The sequence below is a fragment of the Vanacampus margaritifer genome, chromosome 1 (genome assembly GCF_051991255.1).
Source record: "Vanacampus margaritifer isolate UIUO_Vmar chromosome 1, RoL_Vmar_1.0, whole genome shotgun sequence".
NCBI lineage: Eukaryota > Metazoa > Chordata > Actinopteri > Syngnathiformes > Syngnathidae > Vanacampus > Vanacampus margaritifer.
The window spans coordinates 26,123,384-26,142,623 of record NC_135432.1 but is presented as its reverse complement, the minus strand read 5'-3'; the positions used below and the strand labels follow the sequence as shown (position 1 = coordinate 26,142,623).

The 19,240-nt window shown below is 41.4% G+C and overlaps 1 protein-coding gene across 2 annotated transcripts in view; it reads left to right on the top strand.

Annotated features, from left to right (window-relative positions):
- LOC144034591 (plexin-B1-like) overlaps nucleotides 1-16,719 on the top strand; it is a 59,428-nt gene extending 42,709 nt beyond the window's left edge. For both annotated transcript variants that reach the window (XM_077543462.1, XM_077543472.1), the window contains 22 exons: nucleotides 29-134; nucleotides 534-670; nucleotides 765-938; nucleotides 1,686-1,905; nucleotides 1,991-2,233; nucleotides 2,668-2,844; nucleotides 3,134-3,282; nucleotides 3,423-3,523; nucleotides 3,585-3,802; nucleotides 4,082-4,260; nucleotides 4,372-4,438; nucleotides 4,671-4,817; nucleotides 5,084-5,258; nucleotides 9,392-9,495; nucleotides 9,679-9,763; nucleotides 10,147-10,319; nucleotides 11,025-11,185; nucleotides 11,416-11,563; nucleotides 11,917-11,981; nucleotides 13,280-13,355; nucleotides 13,556-13,630; nucleotides 14,645-16,719. In XM_077543462.1, the coding sequence (XP_077399588.1) occupies nucleotides 29-134; nucleotides 534-670; nucleotides 765-938; nucleotides 1,686-1,905; nucleotides 1,991-2,233; nucleotides 2,668-2,844; nucleotides 3,134-3,282; nucleotides 3,423-3,523; nucleotides 3,585-3,802; nucleotides 4,082-4,260; nucleotides 4,372-4,438; nucleotides 4,671-4,817; nucleotides 5,084-5,258; nucleotides 9,392-9,495; nucleotides 9,679-9,763; nucleotides 10,147-10,319; nucleotides 11,025-11,185; nucleotides 11,416-11,563; nucleotides 11,917-11,981; nucleotides 13,280-13,355; nucleotides 13,556-13,630; nucleotides 14,645-14,749 (3,085 nt within the window). In that variant the 3' untranslated portion in view covers nucleotides 14,750-16,719. The remainder of the gene's footprint in view (nucleotides 1-28; nucleotides 135-533; nucleotides 671-764; nucleotides 939-1,685; nucleotides 1,906-1,990; nucleotides 2,234-2,667; nucleotides 2,845-3,133; nucleotides 3,283-3,422; nucleotides 3,524-3,584; nucleotides 3,803-4,081; nucleotides 4,261-4,371; nucleotides 4,439-4,670; nucleotides 4,818-5,083; nucleotides 5,259-9,391; nucleotides 9,496-9,678; nucleotides 9,764-10,146; nucleotides 10,320-11,024; nucleotides 11,186-11,415; nucleotides 11,564-11,916; nucleotides 11,982-13,279; nucleotides 13,356-13,555; nucleotides 13,631-14,644) is intronic.
- The last annotated feature ends 2,521 nt before the right edge of the window (nucleotides 16,720-19,240 follow it).

Here is a 19,240-nt window from a genome sequence, read left to right as displayed (position 1 = left end):
GGTTGTTTATTACACATTTGTCATGTAGGATCGTGTGTGAAACTACAATCAGCCATGGAGAGAAGAGTGGACAGGCCTCCGTTAAAGTAAGGGGCGGAGGACTTGGAGTGTCTGCTCAGACTTTCAGGTTTCAGGTAAATACAAAATATTTGTTAAAATGTGCTTAAAATATTTTTCTAACGACGTGTTTGTTACTACTTAAAAATATTTTGTATTTATGCAATTCTTTTTTTAATTTTTTTTTACGAGGTGTCAAAATTATAGTTGGTGAGCAACCTGCTTTCAATCAAGCAGCTTGTCCCTCCTTAGTTGCATTAACAGGAAAAGGACACCAGCCTCTAATTAATTAGCACAAAGTGATAAGCAAATTGAAGGCTGTAGGCTGTGAAACAACCCTCCAGTGTTTCCTCCGCTGCCCCATTTATCTTGACAATAAATCACCACATGGCCGCCTGCTAGTGGATTATTGAAGCATACATTTTTATTCTCTTTGTGCATTCTGCTCATGCTGTATTTTTGTTACTCATTGCTAGGATCCCATACTGAGCGGTCTCTCCCCCCAGAGAGGGCCTAAAGCAGGGGGCTCGTCTGTCACCATCAAAGGTCGTAACCTTAAGACGGGCCACCCAAGTGATGTCAGCGTTCTCATCGGAGGAATACCATGTATGGTGTACGTGTCGGACCAACATTATTGATGTAGTACTTTTTTAAAATTTTCATGGATACAGCTCACGGTTGCTAAAATGTGAGCTGTCTTTGCTCAGGGTAAGCATTGAGGAGAATCAGATCTGCTGTCTGACCAGAGGCAGTAACAGAACAGGCGAACATGGAATCCTGGTGCGATTTGGAGGAGCAGAACGCCACCTACAGGGCATTGTGTATCACTACACGTCCAACCCCAACATTTCGTGGGCTGCACCATCCAAAAGCTTTCTCAGGTGCTTCTCAGTTGATTGAAAATATATTCAGAATTGTTCTGAATGTTTTTTTTATGTTTGTTGTTTTTTTTTTTTTTGTTTTTGTTTTTATGTAAGTAGCGCATGCAGCATTTTGCTCTGTAAAATATGTAAAGTACTTAAAAAGATCTTAACAGAATGAAATTCAATTTATAATTTACACTTAATTTCTTGCCATGGTCAAATGTTTTGCCATCACATTTTGAATGAGACATGTAAGTCATGTTTTTATTATCTACTGAGATAATGAATTTCTCTAGAATTGCTGTAAAAACTCTATAATGCTCACCCTTCGTCTTCATTACTCAAACAGAAGCAGTAAGTTAGTGAAACGTACGATTAAACACGCAAAACATTTGGCCCAAAATAAATTACTCGGTATTTATAAAATCTGATTTTTTGTGTTCATTTACATGAACAATAATATCAATATGATTATCCCTTTCATTAAATTCATATCAAAGGAATGTTATATGAGAATGCTCCATCACAAGTTTTCATGATTTTCTCACCTTTTATTTAGCTGAAGTTAGACATTGAACACTTTTCAAGTTTAAATGTTAGGATGTGAGCCATCATAACATAATAAAAAATCAACATCAGAAGAAAAGTCTCTGAACTTTGCTGGTATATGCAACTGAGATCAAATGGTGCCTATTTTGTGCAAAATGTCACTTAGATGACAAAGTACATAAGATTATCTATCAAGCATTTGCTTTTTCCTTGCAGCGGAGGCAGAATCATCAGAGTCTCCGGTCAAAACCTGGATGTGGTTCAAGACCCAAAAATTCGGGTCACCCTCAGCCCGCCTGATTCTCTTCCTCCCAGGAGGAGGCGGAACACAGCTCGATTGAAAGAAGGACAGGGTCAGCAGACGCCACTCAAGCGACGGCGAAGGATCATCCCAGAGGCGGACTGCTCTCAGGGTGCACTTTGCCATGTCAAACAGGTTTGCAAAGTGGCAAAAATATTCTTTTTTTTTTTCTTTCTACAAATGAATATTTATTGTATTTTCTTCATTCTGCCCACTCCAGTATGAGTCTCGCTGTACAGTGAACAGCTCCTCCCTCATCTTGTGCCCGACGCCGGCTGTGGGTTCGGATGCCAGGAGAGCGAGGGTCAAAGTTCATTTCCTGTTGGACAGTCTTCATTTTGACTTTAACACTGTGGGCGGTGAAGCGTTCAGCTATGAACCCAACCCAAAGCTGTACATGCTGAACCGCAATAACCCTGACAAACCTTACCACCACAAACCTGGCAGCATCATCTCTGTTGAGGTGTGTAGTGATGGACATGATTTACAAACCGATTTTCTCCCACATTCCTAAAAGAGTGCATGTTAAGTTTGCTGAAGTCTCTAAATAGTCTCAAGTGTGAATGTGAGTTTGGATGTTTGTTGTTTTTGTCTGTATGTGCCACGCAAATGACTGGCAACAAGTCCTTGGTGTACCCTGCCTTTCGAAGTGAGCTAGGATAGACTCTAGCACATTCATGATTCGTTTGTTATTATCATTTTCATGTATCATTTTGTTTTTAATTAATTGCGCTAACCTTTCCAATGGAAATGTTGGTTTCACTCGTCTACCCCTGCTGTTCCGAAACCAAATATTTGTGAACAAACTGTATTCATCGCAAAAGTGTAAAAATAAGGTTGAATCTTTTTTAAATGTATTTTGCAGATTATTCATTTTTCACAATCATTTTCTCTTAGGGAGAGAATCTGGACCTGGCCATCTACAAACATGAGGTCCAGGCCCGGATCGGGGACGGCCTATGTTCAGTGAAGACCCTGACACATAACCATTTGTACTGTGAACCACCAGCCAAGCAGCCATCAGTACGCACCAACCAGAAAAAGGAGGTTATGGACAGTCTGCCTGAGTTCACCGTGAGTAAACACAACTCTTTACGTCCAGACTCACCCAAGATCTGTAATAGATTTTGAAGAATACAAACAGCAGTATTGTGGAATCATGATCATTCTTAAACAGCACATGATGTTTTGAATGATAATCTTACTTGCCGACACATATGGATGCACTAACACTAGACATTCCATATCATGCTAAAACGTGCTTACGTTAGTGTGCCATACTGTGTTTTTTTTTAGCACTTTACATACTGGCCCAGTGTGAATGGGTAAGACTCATTATTTTCTCTGTCCTTGTGTTTTCCAGGTGAAAATGGGCAACATGAACTTCTCCTTAGGTAGGGTTCAGTATGACAGCAATGCCCTGTCCATATTCCCTCTGGAAGCACAAGTGGGAGTCGGAGTGGGAGCCTCAATAGTGGTTCTCATTGTGCTCATAATAGTCCTCATTTACAGGTAATAATTAAGTCAAATATTGCTTACAGCGTGTGTTATAAGATATCAATGTTTTTCTGCAGGTTGCACAGAGCACACCTTGGAACTATTTTTTTCCATGTAGCCCAGCCTTTGTGTCATTATTATTTGTTGATTGCCAGGAAGAAGAGCAAACAGGCTATGAGGGACTATAAAAAGGTCCAGATCCAGTTGGAGAATCTGGAGACCAGTGTGCGAGACCGCTGCAAGAAGGAGTTCACTGGTATGAATTTTTACAATCTGCTGTTGTTTCAAAATGTCAATTTTTCGTTTTCTCCCATCAGACCTGATGACCGAGATGATGGACATGTCCAGTGATTTGATGGGCTCAGGTATTCCCTTCCTGGAATATAAGGCGTATGCAGAGCGCATTTTCTTCCCAGGCCACCAGGAGACGCCACTGAGGCAAGATTTGGATGTCCCGGAAAGCCGAAGGCAGACTGTGGAACAAGGGCTTGTTCAGCTGTCTCATCTGCTCAACAGTAAACTGTTTCTCACCAAGGTCAGCAAAGTATTTGTACTAAGTTACTTGCCACCTTTTGTATACATTTTATGCTTGCATTTTTCTGTGTGTTTATTATGTTTATAATGTGTTTTAAAAGTGTGCTTTCATAACTGAAAGTGTGTTATAATGAGTTTAAATGTGTTTAAATTAAAGGAGAGGATGAGGGGTAAATCTTTTTTTTATTTGAATGGGTACTCTATATTGTGACTTTTCACCAGTTGCGGGTGGTTTTGAAATGTAGTAATTACAGACGCTCACTATGTCTTGCTCTTGCAGTTTATTCACACACTGGAGGCCCAGCAGACATTTTCCCCAAGGGACCGGGCTTATGTGGCCTCTCTGCTGACGGTGGCCCTTCACGGTAAATTGGAGTACTTCACAGACATCCTGAAGACTCTACTTAATGACCTGGTGGAACAGTATGTGGCGAAAAACCCAAAGCTGATGCTTAGGAGGTCAGAAGGGCAGCACAGTTGTCAATTTGTTTATTAATAAATGGTTTTATAATAATTATTATTTTGCTGATTTTTTTATACCTGCCTGTACTTTATTTTTTATTTTCCTAGAACTGAATCTGTGGTTGAGAAGCTCTTGACAAACTGGATGTCCATTTGCCTGTTTAACTTCCTGCGGGTATGTAGCATGTTGACTGTGTATTAGATGCTTCAAATAAAACATTAGTTTGCTTCTACTTGTGATCACACAGAATACAGTTTAATAATATTGACTCACATGCTCACTGGATGGTTACTCATCGCTATAAATTGGGAATTTCATTTCCATTCAGTACAGTCGCTGAACAAGTGTTGAATGAAATTCTGTTGCGTTCTGACATTGTTGACCCACCATAATAATTTCTGGCTAGGAATCAGCAGGGGAGTCATTCTACATGCTGTTCCGGGCAATAAAGCACCAGGTGGACAAGGGACCTGTGGATGCTGTAACAGGAAAAGCCAAGTACACTTTGAATGATAACCGGCTGCTGCGAGAAGATGTGGAGTACCGCAGCTTGGTCAGAGCACACACTTGAAGTATAATTACTGTACATTGTTCCCTTGCAATGGGGGAATGTTATGTTCCAATCTGATGAAGAATTGAAATTGATTGAAGCTAAATTCACATCATATACATGGGTCTGTTTTGATATTTGGCTTAAGACTTCGCCTGTTGCTGCAGCGTTTTAGTCAACGTTTGAAAAATCTTTCATTAACATGAGGCACAAGGTAGGGATTTGTTTTCTTCCTCAGTAATGCTCACAATTGTTTTCTATCAATGCAGACCCTAAATGTTGTGATGCCATCTGCTGCTGCCATTGGAGGAACGTCTACTCAGACGATGCCCGCCAAGGTCCTGGACTGTGACACCATCACCCAAGTCAAGGAGAAACTTTTGGACCAAACTTGGAAGGGGACATCCGTCTCTCGGAGGCCACATGCTGACTCCTTACACCTTGGTAAGTCTTGTGTGCGCCGTTAGCCTAACAGCATAGTTGTCCTAAGTTCGATCTGAATGTTTTCGGAAAACAAGAAAAAACAAACATTTTCGTGGGCACTAGGCTCTTTGTTGTTGTTTTTTTATGAAATCTTTCTTGTAGGATAGAAATATGTTTCTTACCTTTTGTCAATAAATTTGTAGTTTTGATATCAGTGTTATCTTCAATGACAGTCACTAAGAATGAACTGAACACATTAGAGCACCTTATTGCTTATATCATTAGCATAGACCTCGAATGTTGTGAAAACTGACCAAATAAATTTATCAATGACATTATCTTCTCTGATCTTTGCCAACTGTTGGCCTCTGAAGCCTTTTGAGGCTCTTTTGTGATTTGACATGACTTGATTAGAAATAGAAATATGCCCACGACCCTGGTGATGATGAACAGTTCAGACAATGGATGGATGGATAGAAAGATGTTGTTGCTGTTAAATAATAGTTCATCTGTGATAACATTGCTTCCATAGCACCTTTTATAAAAATAAAAATAAAGTGCAGCTGAAATTGGTGAGTGGAACATCATTTAAGAAAAAAAATGAAACTCAAATATATAATGGTATATATTTATATGTTTTTTTTCCCTTTTCATTTTTAAGCTATGAAGAATTTTCCTTATGAGTACTGAGGATATTTCTGGATCACAAAAATTTTCTCAGTTGAATGTTTTTTCATTTTACGTAATTGAATAATACCAATGTAAAATAACTTGTTTCCGTCCGTCCGTCCGTCCTCTTCCGCTTATCCGGGGTCGGGTCGCGGGGGCAGCAGCTTTTGCAGGGAAGCCCAGACTTCCCTCTCCCCAGCCACTTCAGCCAGCTCATCCGACGGGACCCCAAGGCGTTCCCAGGACAGCCGAGAGACATAGTCTCTCCAGCGTGTCCTGGGTCGTCCCCGGGGCCTCCTGCCGGTAGGACATGCCCGGAACACCTCCCCAGGGAGGCGTCCAGGAGGCATCCGAACCAGATGCCCGAGCCACCTCAACTGGTTCCTCTCAACGTGGAGGAGCAGCGACTCGACGCTGAGTCCCTCTCGGATTACCGAGCTTCTCACCCTATCTCTAAGGGAGAGCCCGGCTACCCTGCGGAGGAAACTCATTTCGGCCGCTTGTATCCGGGATCATAACTTGTTTCCAATAAGTTAAACTCCCCAATGTTAAAGGTCGTGATACCGTACGTAGGTGTACCTAATTGTACAATTTTTGCCAATGTGCTCCATAAGGCCTCTGAAGGAGGTACAATATTCTTTATTCAGCCTTTCCTGTAATAAATAAATAAATCACTACATAAATGAACAAAATTGTCTCCAAAGGGATTTCTCACCTTCAGGATGCTATTATGCTTGTACCCTTTTTCTAATTTACAAAAGACACATCAGTGTAGAGTCCCTTTTTTTTTTTTTTTTTTTTTTTTTTTTTTTTTTTTTTTTTTTTTTTTTCTTCTTCTTTGGGAGATCTCAGTATTGATCATTTGAAATGTCATCATCATTGTTCTCCCTTTTTTTTTTTTTTTTTTTTTTTTTGTATGTGTGTTTGTGCGTGTGTGCGTGCGTGTGTGTGTGCGTGCGTGCGTGCGTGCGAAAAAAAATAAAAATAAATAAGAATTCCCATACCGTTCACCTAAACCGAACACTTCAAAATCCAGCCAGAGTCGTGGGGCCGCCAGGAGACCCAAAGGGGGACCAAAGAAAAGAAAGAAAAGCGAAGCCCAGCACCGACCAGACACCACCCACCGGGCCACTAACCTTCACCAACCCCAAAGACATCCCAACTCCAACAAATCAGGGAAACCTCAAGGGCCCAAAGGAGAAACTGAGGAAAGGTAGAAAGGACAGACGAAGCAGAGTGAGATCCACAGACACCAGCCTCCACCGAATCAATGACCTGAGGGAGAAACAAATTGTGTCTGAGTCTCGATAGATGCTGGTGTGGTGGATCTAGCATGCATGAAAATCTCCACCAAAGAGGGGAGCCGTCGACCTCCGCCAGGACAGAGCAAGCGCAACACCTCAGGGCCCCCCAGGCCGCGGCCGCGCCAAAGGACGACCCCCGGGCCCCGCAGGGGCCACCGGCCGGAGAGCAAACCCCGGAGCAGGAGCGCCCCCCACCCCAACGCGGCCCGCGCCCCCAACCCAACGCAGCAGGACGGGGCACTGCAGGCCCACCAGGCACCCCACCGGCCCACAACCCCCGCTCCCCCCGCGACCCCCCGCCCCCCCCACCCCCGCCACCCACCCCAACCCAGCCCCAACCGCCCCCAGGTCCCCAAATCCCCAGACACCCTCCCCACCCCAGCACCCCCCACCCCGGCACCCCCACCACCACCCCCCCACCAACCAAGCCGCCCCCGCCACCCGCCCCCACCCCCACCAACCGACAGCCCCCCAGCCCCCGACCCAGACCCCGGGGACACACCGCACCCAGGCATCCGCGCCGAAGAGGGGGCCGGGCAGCGGAGCGGAGAGGGCACCCGCGCCCACCCCACCACGCGGAGGGACGGAACACCAGGGGCAGAAGGGGAGATGGGGGCACCGGAGGACGGGCGGCATCCCCGAACCCCAGGCCCAGCGGGGAGAGGCCCCGGTCGTCACCCCAACGATCAAAGTGAAAAACTAACCCTGTTACTAAGTTCGCCAGCTCGCCGACTGGCGAACTCTACCCCTAAACCGTGTGTGTGACCCCACCCAGTGTATATACATAAGTGTGTGTGTGTGGTGCATTAAAATTGGGGGCAGGTGAACCGGAGCAGAGGGAAATGATATCCCCCCCTGCTCCGATCCATCCGCCCCCCAGGCATGTCAATGAGCGTATGTGGTGCATTAAAATAAATTAATGGGGGGGGGGGGGGTGCACACGGACAGGCGACCGCAGCACTGCTTCATACCGCGGCCGCCCCAACCGATGCCCCCCCCCCCCCCCCAGTTGTGTGGTGCATTAAAATTTGGAGGGGAGCTGCAGGGCGGAGACGGTGTCTCCACCCCACCCCACTCCCCCCCAAAGTGTGTTATGTGCCCTAAAATGTATTGTGCAAAACTAGTGCAGTGAGTTAAGAGGAGCGACCAGCTGGGCCCCCCCCAACCGGGCGGGGGGGGGGAGGCGCACCCGCCCACCAAAACCCCCACCCACCCCACCGGGACCCCGGCGGGGCTTGCCCCCCGGATACCGGGGCCCGCCCGAAGTGCCCGGAGGCCCACCAGAGCGGGGCGGGCACAACACCAATCCCGCCCACTCCCCCGGCCCCCGGAGCGCCGAGACCCGGGCCACGGACGGAACCCCCGGCCTAGGGGAGGGGGAGGAGGGCGGACAGGGGAGGGGGAGGGGACGGGGGAAGGAGACGACAGGAAGGGCAGGAGGCAGCAGCAGGGCCGCAGAGAGAGGGGGAGAGGAGGAGGAAGGGCGACGAGGGAGAAGGGACAGGGAGGCGGAGGACGGGCGGGGAGAGGTGAAGAGGGAGAGGAAGCAAGGGGGAGGAAGGGGGAGGGGAGAGGGAACCACGGGGCACCCCGGCGGCCCACAGGCCCCGACCCGCGTCGCCGGACCCAGAGCGACGGACCGCGCCGGGGCGGCGCCGCCCCGGACACCAGGGAGAGCCCCGCAACACAGCACCCACCACGAGACCCAGGGAACGACCAAGACGCAGCCGCCACCCAGCAGCCAACAGAGGGGCAGACCCGCCCACGCCCAGCCAGGGGGGACAGCACCTGTAGCGTTAGTCCCCTGGCATGCAGTGAATCCGAATATTAGCCTTTAGTGCCCATTGGAGGTGAATCTGTTCGATCCTGTTGGCAGCAACTGGGTTCCTGACTATAAAAACACAACCATTAGTAACAAACTGCCAAATGCAGAGACATCAATGTAAGTTATCACAATGTGGTGGCTCTCGCTAACAGGCAGAATTAAATAACCAGAATTAGGTTAAAATATTCTATATACGTAGACCATATTTCTATGAATTTTGATATTTGTTTTTTATTTGAGGCCGATATTTTTTCCATTAAAATGTGTAGAGTCCCTTGATGGGTGCAAATTGTTTTCATTTACACAAGTTATCATAAGAAGAGCCTATTATAATGTGATGATTATTTTCCATTCAGAGTGGCGCTCGGGTGTGGCAGGTCACCTAATCCTCTCAGATGAGGACCTGACATCAGTTGTGCAGGGTCTGTGGAAGCGCCTCAATACATTGCAACACTACAAGGTCAGTCTCACTCACACAAACATACTGTAAATGCAAATCAGCCCAACATGAGCCGACTGAATACAACTGGGCAAAACTACTGGAAATAAGAGTTATAAATAAACATGACGATGTTGTTTTTAGCTTTTCTTTGTTGATGCTGCGCGCTGAAAATAGTATGCCTTTCCCTCTGCGGTGGTGCAGGTCCCCGATGGAGCCACTGTCGCCCTCATCCCCAGAAGCACTAAAAATCACCTCCATGACAGCCATGATTACATGCCGGGAGAGAGTGAGTTTGTTTCCATACAGAAATAGTATACAAATACACACTTAAAGGAGGCAGTGGCTAAGAAAATAAGATGATGTAAAAAACCACACGAGGGCGCTGTTTGACTGCATAAATAATTTCTGTTAAATACTGTAGAGAGTCTGCATTGTTGCAGGATTAAATTGGCAATTTTTGGATACCTTGTGACTTAAAACCCGTGAGTAAACTGTTAAGCATAAGGTTATAAATAATTGCAATTACTTTTTGTAAATCACTGTAGTTGCTTATGTCAATAATGCTAATTAAATGCAACGCTCACACCCATGTTATCTTTGTGAGTCATACCTTAACATTTTGTGTTTAATACTATTTCGGTCTCTTTTTTTCCCCTCACCTCTAATCAGAGACTCCTATGCTGGATGATGGTGAGGAAGGAGGCGTTAAATTGTGGCATTTGGTGAAAGCCAGCGAGGAGTCGGAGCTGCCTAAGCACAGAAGGGGCAGCGTGAGGGAGAAGGGCGGTGAGCGAGCCAAGGCCATCCCCGAAATTTACCTCACGCGACTTCTCTCCATGAAGGTAACTGAGTGAAACCTCACAAATGAAGAGCACCCCAGCGTTCATTATTAACTCATTCACTGCCATTGACGGTTATTGACATCAAAAATTCATTTGAACTATTTCTATCAGTTAACATTTTTTTTCCACTTTTGTCAACAAGAGTATGAAAACCTAGAAAACATTTTTTATTGTACATTTAAAACAGATATCACATTTCTGATTAATCGTGAGTTAACTATTGAAGTCATGCGATTAATTACAATTAAAAATTACGAGCGTCGGGCAATTAAAATCGTAATTAATTGCATGACTTGAGTTAACTCATGATTAATCACAAATTTTATATCTGTTCTAAATGTACAATAAAAAAATTCTAGGTTTTCATACTCTTGTTAACAAAAGTGAAAAAAAAAAAAGTTAAACTAATAGAAATAGTTCAAATTAATTTTTGACGTCTATAACCGTCAATGGCAGAGAATGAGTTAAAGTTTGTGAAAATGTGATGCACTGTAATGATTTCTAATCCAGATACAGGCAGCTGCTCTGTAGATGGTTTTGTCATGCATTTTGAAAACAGTTTAGGTTATAATGATGTCGGTAAAACCAAAAATTCTGATCAACGCTGTTTTAAGTGCACGCGTGACACTTTTGTCCTGCCGCAAACTGAAATATTTGAATGTATATTCTTTTCTAATCTATTTGACTTGCTCGACTCTTTGTCAGGGCACACTGCAAAAGTTTGTGGATGATTTATTCACGGCCATCCTCAGTACCAGTCGTCCCGTCCCTCTGGCTGTCAAATACTTTTTTGACTTGTTGGATGAGCAGGCCCTGCAGCACAATATCAGCGACCCGGAGACCATCCATATCTGGAAAACCAACAGGTAATGACCATCTTAAAAAAAGCAAAAGGTTTCATAATATTAAAATGCACTGTTGCAATAAAAACATACATTGACAAAAAAGGAGCATCTAGTAACATTGAATATATAAATCAAACCAAAATGATCCTTTTCTTACTGTATACAGTTTACAGAACTGTTTATTCTGTATGGTTCTCGTGCTTAGTTTTTCTTTCGATACAGCTGATGCGTGTTATTGTCTCACCAAACAGCTTACCGCTGCGATTTTGGATCAACATCCTGAAGAATCCGCAGTTCATCTTCAACGTGCAGACCTCGGAGCACGTGGACGCTGTGCTGTTTGTCATCGCTCAGACTTTTATGGACTCTTGCACAATTGCTGACCACAAACTGGGACGGGTGAGCTAATCATAGTCAGCCAATATAAAACCGCTGCGCAGAGCAATCTTAAAGCAGCACGCCAGTATGTCACTGCAATTACTGCATATCCACTCGCCACATTATTAGGTACACCTGTACAGTCTGATGAGAGCAAATACACGATTCCATTTTCTGTGGTTTGTATTTGCCAGCATTCCACAGAGCAGATGTACTTAAAACTAAAATCCGTGAGTGCACGGCTCTTATACATTACATTACTTGACCATGAAACTTTTTTCTTTTCTTTTTTTGAGGCCAGTCAGTCAGTAGTCCTGTATAACATTCCTGAATGTTTATTCAGGACACCATTTCAATTTGTCTTGCTTTCACAGGACTCCCCCATCAACAAGTTGCTCTACGCCAGAGACATCCCACGCTACAAACAGATGGTGGAGAGGTAAGAAATGCTGGGCAGGCAGGCAGCCTACTGACCCGGGGCACTGGAGGAGAGAGAGGTCTGGGACAATCAGTCAGGGCCAGACAGTGGGTAGACGAGGCCTGCGAGGCTTCCATGCTTGGATGCTCTCGAAGCAGACATGCCACACTCACTGCTGTCTGCTGCACTTTACACTGTTGATGGGTTGAAGCTTCATTAGACAAGTTTTTTTTTGTTTTTTTTTGTTAAAAACGTCTACTTTATTGTGGGAATGCTGGAATTTTTCTCACTTTTTTGGCTGAGAAACAACTCCCAATAATAACAATACTTTTGATTTACACCGTTCAAATTTCAACTTGCTTCAAAAATTCACGCCTTCCGGGGTATTTATCGTCTGATTCCACATTACTTACAGTATTAGCACAATTTAACGTTTAATATCAACTTTTCCCCATTCATTTTCAATAGGACTGACATTGGACTTTTTCTAAGTCCCACTTCACACGCCCACTTCCATACATACAACTGATCATCATTACCAGTTCTTTGATACTGCTCAGTGGCGCACTTGGTAAAATGTATTGTGCAGTAACCAGGAGGTCGCGGGTTCAGTTACCACCTATGACTGTACACTGCAAATGTATACATGGTAATTATGCAAAGTGATTACATGCTAACCAACAGACTATCATAGTTTTCCATCTAAATGAATGGAGGGTACTGCATGCCTATGTGGCGCTATTGAGTAATTTTATGTATTTATTTAATTTTTTTTGCATTTTTCCATTGGATATTATTATTTCCACTTTGTCATCTAAATGAATGGAGGGTACTGCATGCCTAGGTGGCGCTATTGAGTAGTTTTATGTATTTATTTATTTATTTTTTGCATTTTTCCATTGGATATTATTATTTCCACTTTTCCATATAAATGTCGACTTGCTTCAAAAATTCACGCCTCCTGGGTTCAAATGTTCTTTTTATTCATTTATCTTTCATCTACAATTAATACTTTGTAATTTTCACATGATTTATCTTTGAATTTAATTCATAAGCATTCACCTTAGCATTCAGCTATTAGCATTCAGCTAATTCCCACGCAATTTCTGCAGAAATTGCACATAGTCTAGTTAGTCTTGTTATTGTAGAAAGGGTGGCTCTTGTGTTCTCTATATTTTAAACACACATTTGAAGCATATATATATACCGGCAAGACCTTCCCGTGGGATTGAGCAGTTGACCTTTTATAGTTAAAAAATATGAAAATATAATTACTAGTTGTTATTTCTACATTCTACACCTTCCGCTGTCTGCTGCAGGTACTACGCCGACATCCGTCAGACCATCTCAGCCAGTGACCAGGAGATGAACTCGGCTCTGGCAGAGCTCTCCCGTGTATGTTACCTTCCATGTCTTCCCATGTTGGAAAATGTTGTCCTTGCTTAGAACCTGTGAATCATTCATTGCGGTTTCCTTTTGAGATGGTTGTGGCATTTAAAATCAATTATGAATGGAAACCAATGCGGCTCTTTCACCCCCCAACAACCCCACCCCTCCCCCGATGGTTAATCTCTGTTTCCACCCGTCTAACACAGAACTACGCCGGTGAGGTCAACTTCCTGGTGGCTTTGCACGAGCTGTACAAGTACATCAACAAGTACTATGATCAAGTGAGTGTCCAAAAAAATAAAAAACATCCATTTTGCCGATTTCATGTAGACTGTGTAGATGGTAACGTTCTCGCAAGTTAGAGTGTACAATTAGAAAATATAGTCAGTTTTAATATTTCATATGAGCGTGAAGATGAATTTAACACTTTCATGCATTCTCCAGCTTGTTGAAAGCTGTTTTCTTTTGCACTAGCAGCTGTCAGTGGGTGCCGTGTATAAGCTGACACACAAGCACATCAAGACTTCTGTAGGCTATATACAGTAGCAGAGAATATCTTTTGTCAAGGACTGTATGTCTAGGACACATATGTGTACCGTTACATTGTGAGAAGTTCTATACATGCTTCTTTCGACGAGAGCATTTTCTCCTCTTTGCCATCACTGGCACACATTCGTGGGTAAAGCTAAAAATAAAAAATTAGCAGGGCACTGGTTTTGGTGATAAGTTACTTTTGAACATTTCCATTCATTTCGTTTACATTTCAAGATAAGCCTATTAATGGAGAAACCCAGCACATATTGTAAAATTTGATAAATACCCGATGTTGCCACTTTTTTTGTGTTTAGTCTTTTGTCTGCCCAAATAATTTGGCTCGGTAATTTTAATACTCGTCGCCTAGTTTGGGGCGGGATGTGACGTCACCGCGTTGACAGGCCGTCACTCGCACCCATCACGGTGGTTACTATTGAGCGAGACGCCACATCGCTTGCCTGTGAATGGAAGTCTCACATCCAGACTTCATTACTATTATTATTATTATTATTATTATTATTATTATTATTATCCATCCATCCATTATCGGAACCGCTCCGCCTCACGAGGGACGCGGGCATGCTGGATTATTATTTAAATATTGAATCCCTCACAAAATCCTAATAATAGTAATTTAACATCATAAAAGGAATGTCAATGCAATCAATATAATAAGGAATATTGTATTGTAGTTTAAAAAAGAAAATGCAATTCATATGATATTTCTTTCAAATTTGACCAATTCTATCCAACGCGATCAGATCGTCACAGCCCTGGAGGAGGACTGCACAGCCCAGAAGATGCAGCTTGGATACAGGCTGCAACAGATTGCTGCAGCCGTCGAGAACAAAGTCACAGACCTATGACCCAGCATCCCTTTTAACGACAAAGACTTTGGAAGGAAAATATGCACACCTCTTGGAAAGAACAATTTTATACACAAACAAGGAGGAGGCGTGGTGGAGCATTTTTGAGAAAGGGAAAGATGGGAAAAGGAAGGATGCTTGCTTTCCTTGGTGGATCTTGACGAAAAACCACACGGAACATTCCTTAAAAAAAAAAAAAAAGGTACAAAGTACATATATTAGTCCTCTAAGAAGACACAGTAGATGAAGAAAATGACGCAAGAGTTACTTGACTTGAACGGCTACCGCAAAACTGCCCCCCAGACAAAATTCCTTTAGTCATTCATTCAAGTCTTACTCAATTCAATGTGGACCCACTTACTGCTACTTCTTATTGGATATACTGTACTCATTATTGTCACTCGCAGAAACGCCAAATAACTCAACCAAGTTAATTTTGAAGGTTTTATCGATCCAAAACATTATACTGTAACTTTTCACTCGAAAATTGATCCGTCCAACATGTAACATGTGAAATAAATCATTTGGGCCTCCCCTTCTCTGAAATCGGTACAAAGTCGATCCAGTTTATCCTTAAAAAGTTACAAAAGAATTATTGGAGTTTATGAATAAGGTCACGTTCTGTGTATCTTTTTGTTATTTTTTCTTTTTTACTAAGAACAAGAGGTCAAGTGAACGTCATTGACGCTCGTCTTAAAAAACATTTTCAATATTTGTTTTTAATTGTGCAGTTCATTTTTGTGAGTAAGTCGACAGGCACGACAGAGACAGTGTTTGTTTTTGCTGTTGGCATCCTTACATTAGCATTTAGCACCTCTGTGCCAAATTCTGTTCATGATTATTTTGGTGATTTGTCATATAATCATCAAATTCTTTGCAGCATACATCCAGTTTTTTTCTCTCTCCAAACTAAAGCATATTAAGACAAACGTGCGTAAAACGTGTCTCCGCAAAACAGCTAACTCGTTCTTTGGCTGGTTTCAACGTCTTATGTTAGGTTGACGTAGATTCCTTTGTTCCTCTTTGAATTATTTTGCTTTGATTGTTTTAATTTATTGTTTATTTATTTAATAGCTTATGATGATAAACGTTTGTGGATTTTTGCCACTGAGATGCCCTTCCAACATAAATGTATGTCATTTTTATTTTCAAAACAAAAAAAGAGCTATGCTTATTTTAGACTTTTTTTTAAACTCATTCACTGCCATTGACGGTTATAGACGTCATAAATTCATTTTAACAATTTCTATTAGTTTAACTTTTTTCCCCCCACTTTTGTTAAAAAGAGTATGAAAACCTATAATTTTTTTGTACCTTTATAACAGATATAAAATTTGTGATTAATCGTCAGTTAATTAGTGAAGTCATGCGATTAATTACAATTAAAATCCTGACGCCCCTAATTTATAATAATCTTTTCTTTAAAAAAAATAAAACAATAATTGTAATTATTTATTTATTTTTTATAATCTTTTTTTTCTCTCTCTTTTTTAAGAAAAGATTATTAAAAATTAGGGGCATCAGGCCATTACAATTTGTAATCGTAATTAATCGCATAACTTCAACTGTTAACTCACAATTAATCACAAATTTTATATCTGTTCTAATACAATTTAAAAAATTATAGGTTTTCATAACTCTTGTTAACAAAAGTGGGAAAAATGTTAAACAAATAGAAATAGATCAAATTTATTTTTGACGTCTATAGCTGTCAATGGCAGTGAATGAGTTAAGATGTGAGCTCTTGCTGTGATTTAAACAAACAAAAGAAATGTAAATTTTCGCTTTTTTTATGTGGTACGTGTATTTTTGCAAGCCCTCACCCTGTACATACACGTTAGTGTTGCTTGTAGCTTGCGTGCGGATGCAAAATCACTCTTAATTGTGACTTTGTTCCTGTAGATGCACACACTTACAAAGTAATCTTGACCTAACAATGGCTGAATAAAGTGTTCCCGGTTCTAACAATGCTTTGAATTCTTATCATCCATTGGCGCACAACAGATTAATAGTTGTTTTTATTTGGGAAGTGTTTACATTCTGTACATAACATGAGTTAACATCTTAACACCTGACAATTTGTTGACATTAGTTGTCTTTTTTTAAGCTATGTCTTTATCTGCCAAAATCTTATTTTGACAAATTAATTAATTAATTAAATGTACTGAAATCTGTTTTCAAATGTAGAGAGTAAAAGTAAGAAGCTGTCAGAAAAGTAAATTCCCTGAAAAAAAATTCGACTTATACTGTAGGTTTTATGTGTTGTCAAGATTGTCAATTTTTCACAAATAAGCTTTATGTATTTTTTACTTCTTTTTTTTTTTGCTCAACAAAATGAAACAGGCATTAATTTTTCTGTTTTGGAGCCGTTTGTAAATCAATAATTGGATGTGAAACACGCCTTTTTTTATTGCCATAATCAATAGCATCCAAGTTTTGGTGTGACATCAGCAAAAAGAACTAGAGACAATTAGCACCGTTGAAAACACTTCTGTTATAATGTCCGAAAACTGTTTTCAATCATCACCAAACTTTACAGGAGGTGGACCTCTCTACTCTACTCTACTCGTAGATACATTGCGCTTTTTTATTTATAATTATAAAAATAAATGCACTTTATATACTGCCTATACAGCCTTTCAAGACACACACAGACATTTTTAAGCATTGAAGCAAAAAAAAAAGGAAAAATGGCCGTTGCTGCTATTTCAGTGGCTAGAATGGGGTTGATGCCACGAACCTCCGACTTCCGGGTTTCACACATCAGCGTCGTTTTCAGCCACTGATGGCCGCGTTACAAAACTCGTAAAAAATTTCTGACTGCGGTGGTTTTGCTAGTGTAACGTTACACAATGTTTATTTTTGTTTATCTGCAAGTTTAGGTAACACTAATGTGTGCATCCAACAGCACTGCAGCTCTGCTTAGCTTTTGGCTTCAAGGTGATAGCGGCTCCTTGTGATCCAAGGTAAGAATAGTACAAGTGAATGTGCGTCCACATAGTGTCATCTGAGAAAACAGCTGTGCACAAGATGGAAGGCAAGGCGTACATTTCCACAGTTCTATCACGGACTTTCTCACGATTTGACCCCGATTTTTGGGTCTGTGATTCGATTCAGAATCGCTTTTCCATTCAAAATGAATTGATTAACAATGATTTCTGCTTCAATTCATAGATGAGCAAAGAATCGTCATGATCTACTCCAGTCGGACTCGCTAATGCTACTTGCGGCACTTTTATCTCTCAAAAGAACGGCTATTCATAAAAAACGCTTCAAGGGCAAGACGGTATAAAATAATTGAAATAAAATCGATTTCGGGACATTTAAAATCGATTCTGAATCGTACTAAATGAGAATAGCGATTATTATGAGAGTCAATTTTTGGGGCACATCCCTTTTAATTAGGCTACTTATCCTCACTAGAGTCACGGGTGTGCTGGAGCCTATCTCGATTGAATTTGGGCTAGTGGCTGGGTAGGCCTACTAACTGGTACTAACTGGTCGTCACCCAATCACAGGGCACATATAGACAAATAAACATTCACACTCACATAAACACAAGGGGCAATTTAGAGTCTTCATTTAACTAATTCACTGCCATTGACAGCTATACTGTAGATGTAAAAAAATCATTTAAACTATTTTTATTAGTTTTTTTCCTCCATTTTTGTTAGCAAGAGTATGAAAACCTAGATTTTTTTTTCACATTTAAAACACATATAAAATTTGTGATTAATCGCGAGTTAACTAGGGAAGTCATGCGATCAATTACGATTACAAATTTGAATCGCCTGATGCCCCTAATTTTTAATAATGTTTTCTTTTTAAAACATTTGTTAAAAAAAATTATTTTTTTTTTAAAAGAAAAAAATATTTAAAATTAGGGGTGTTGGGCGATAATTTTTTTTAAACCTAATTAATCGCATGAATTCACTAGTTAACTCCCGATTTAAATGAAAACAAAAAAAATTATGTTTTTTTTTTTAAAGAAAAAAATATTAAAAAATTAGGGGCGTCGGGCGATTACAATTTTTAAATGTTATTATGCATGACTTCACTAGTTAACTCCAGATTTAAATTTTTTAAAAATGAATGGTTTTTTTTAAAGAAAAAATTAGGAGCGTCGGCCATTACAATTTTTAACGTAATTAATCGCATGACTTCACTAGTTAACTCACGATTAATCATAAATGTTATATCTGTTTTAATACAAAAAAATTCTAGGTTTGCATACTTTTGTTAACAAAAAAAAGTAAAACTAAATAGATCAAATGAATTTTTGACGTCTATAGCCGTCAATGGCAGTGAATGAGTTAAAAGCAAACAAGGCACGAAGAGAACAAAAAAACTCCACACAGGAAGTCCAGAGCCTGGATTTGATTCAATGATGTGCCGCCCTACAGTTAAGTTTAGTAAGAAATTTATCAGAGAATGACAAATGAATCCCAGTGACAACATTCCAACAGATACGAAAGATGGATTGTACGTCTC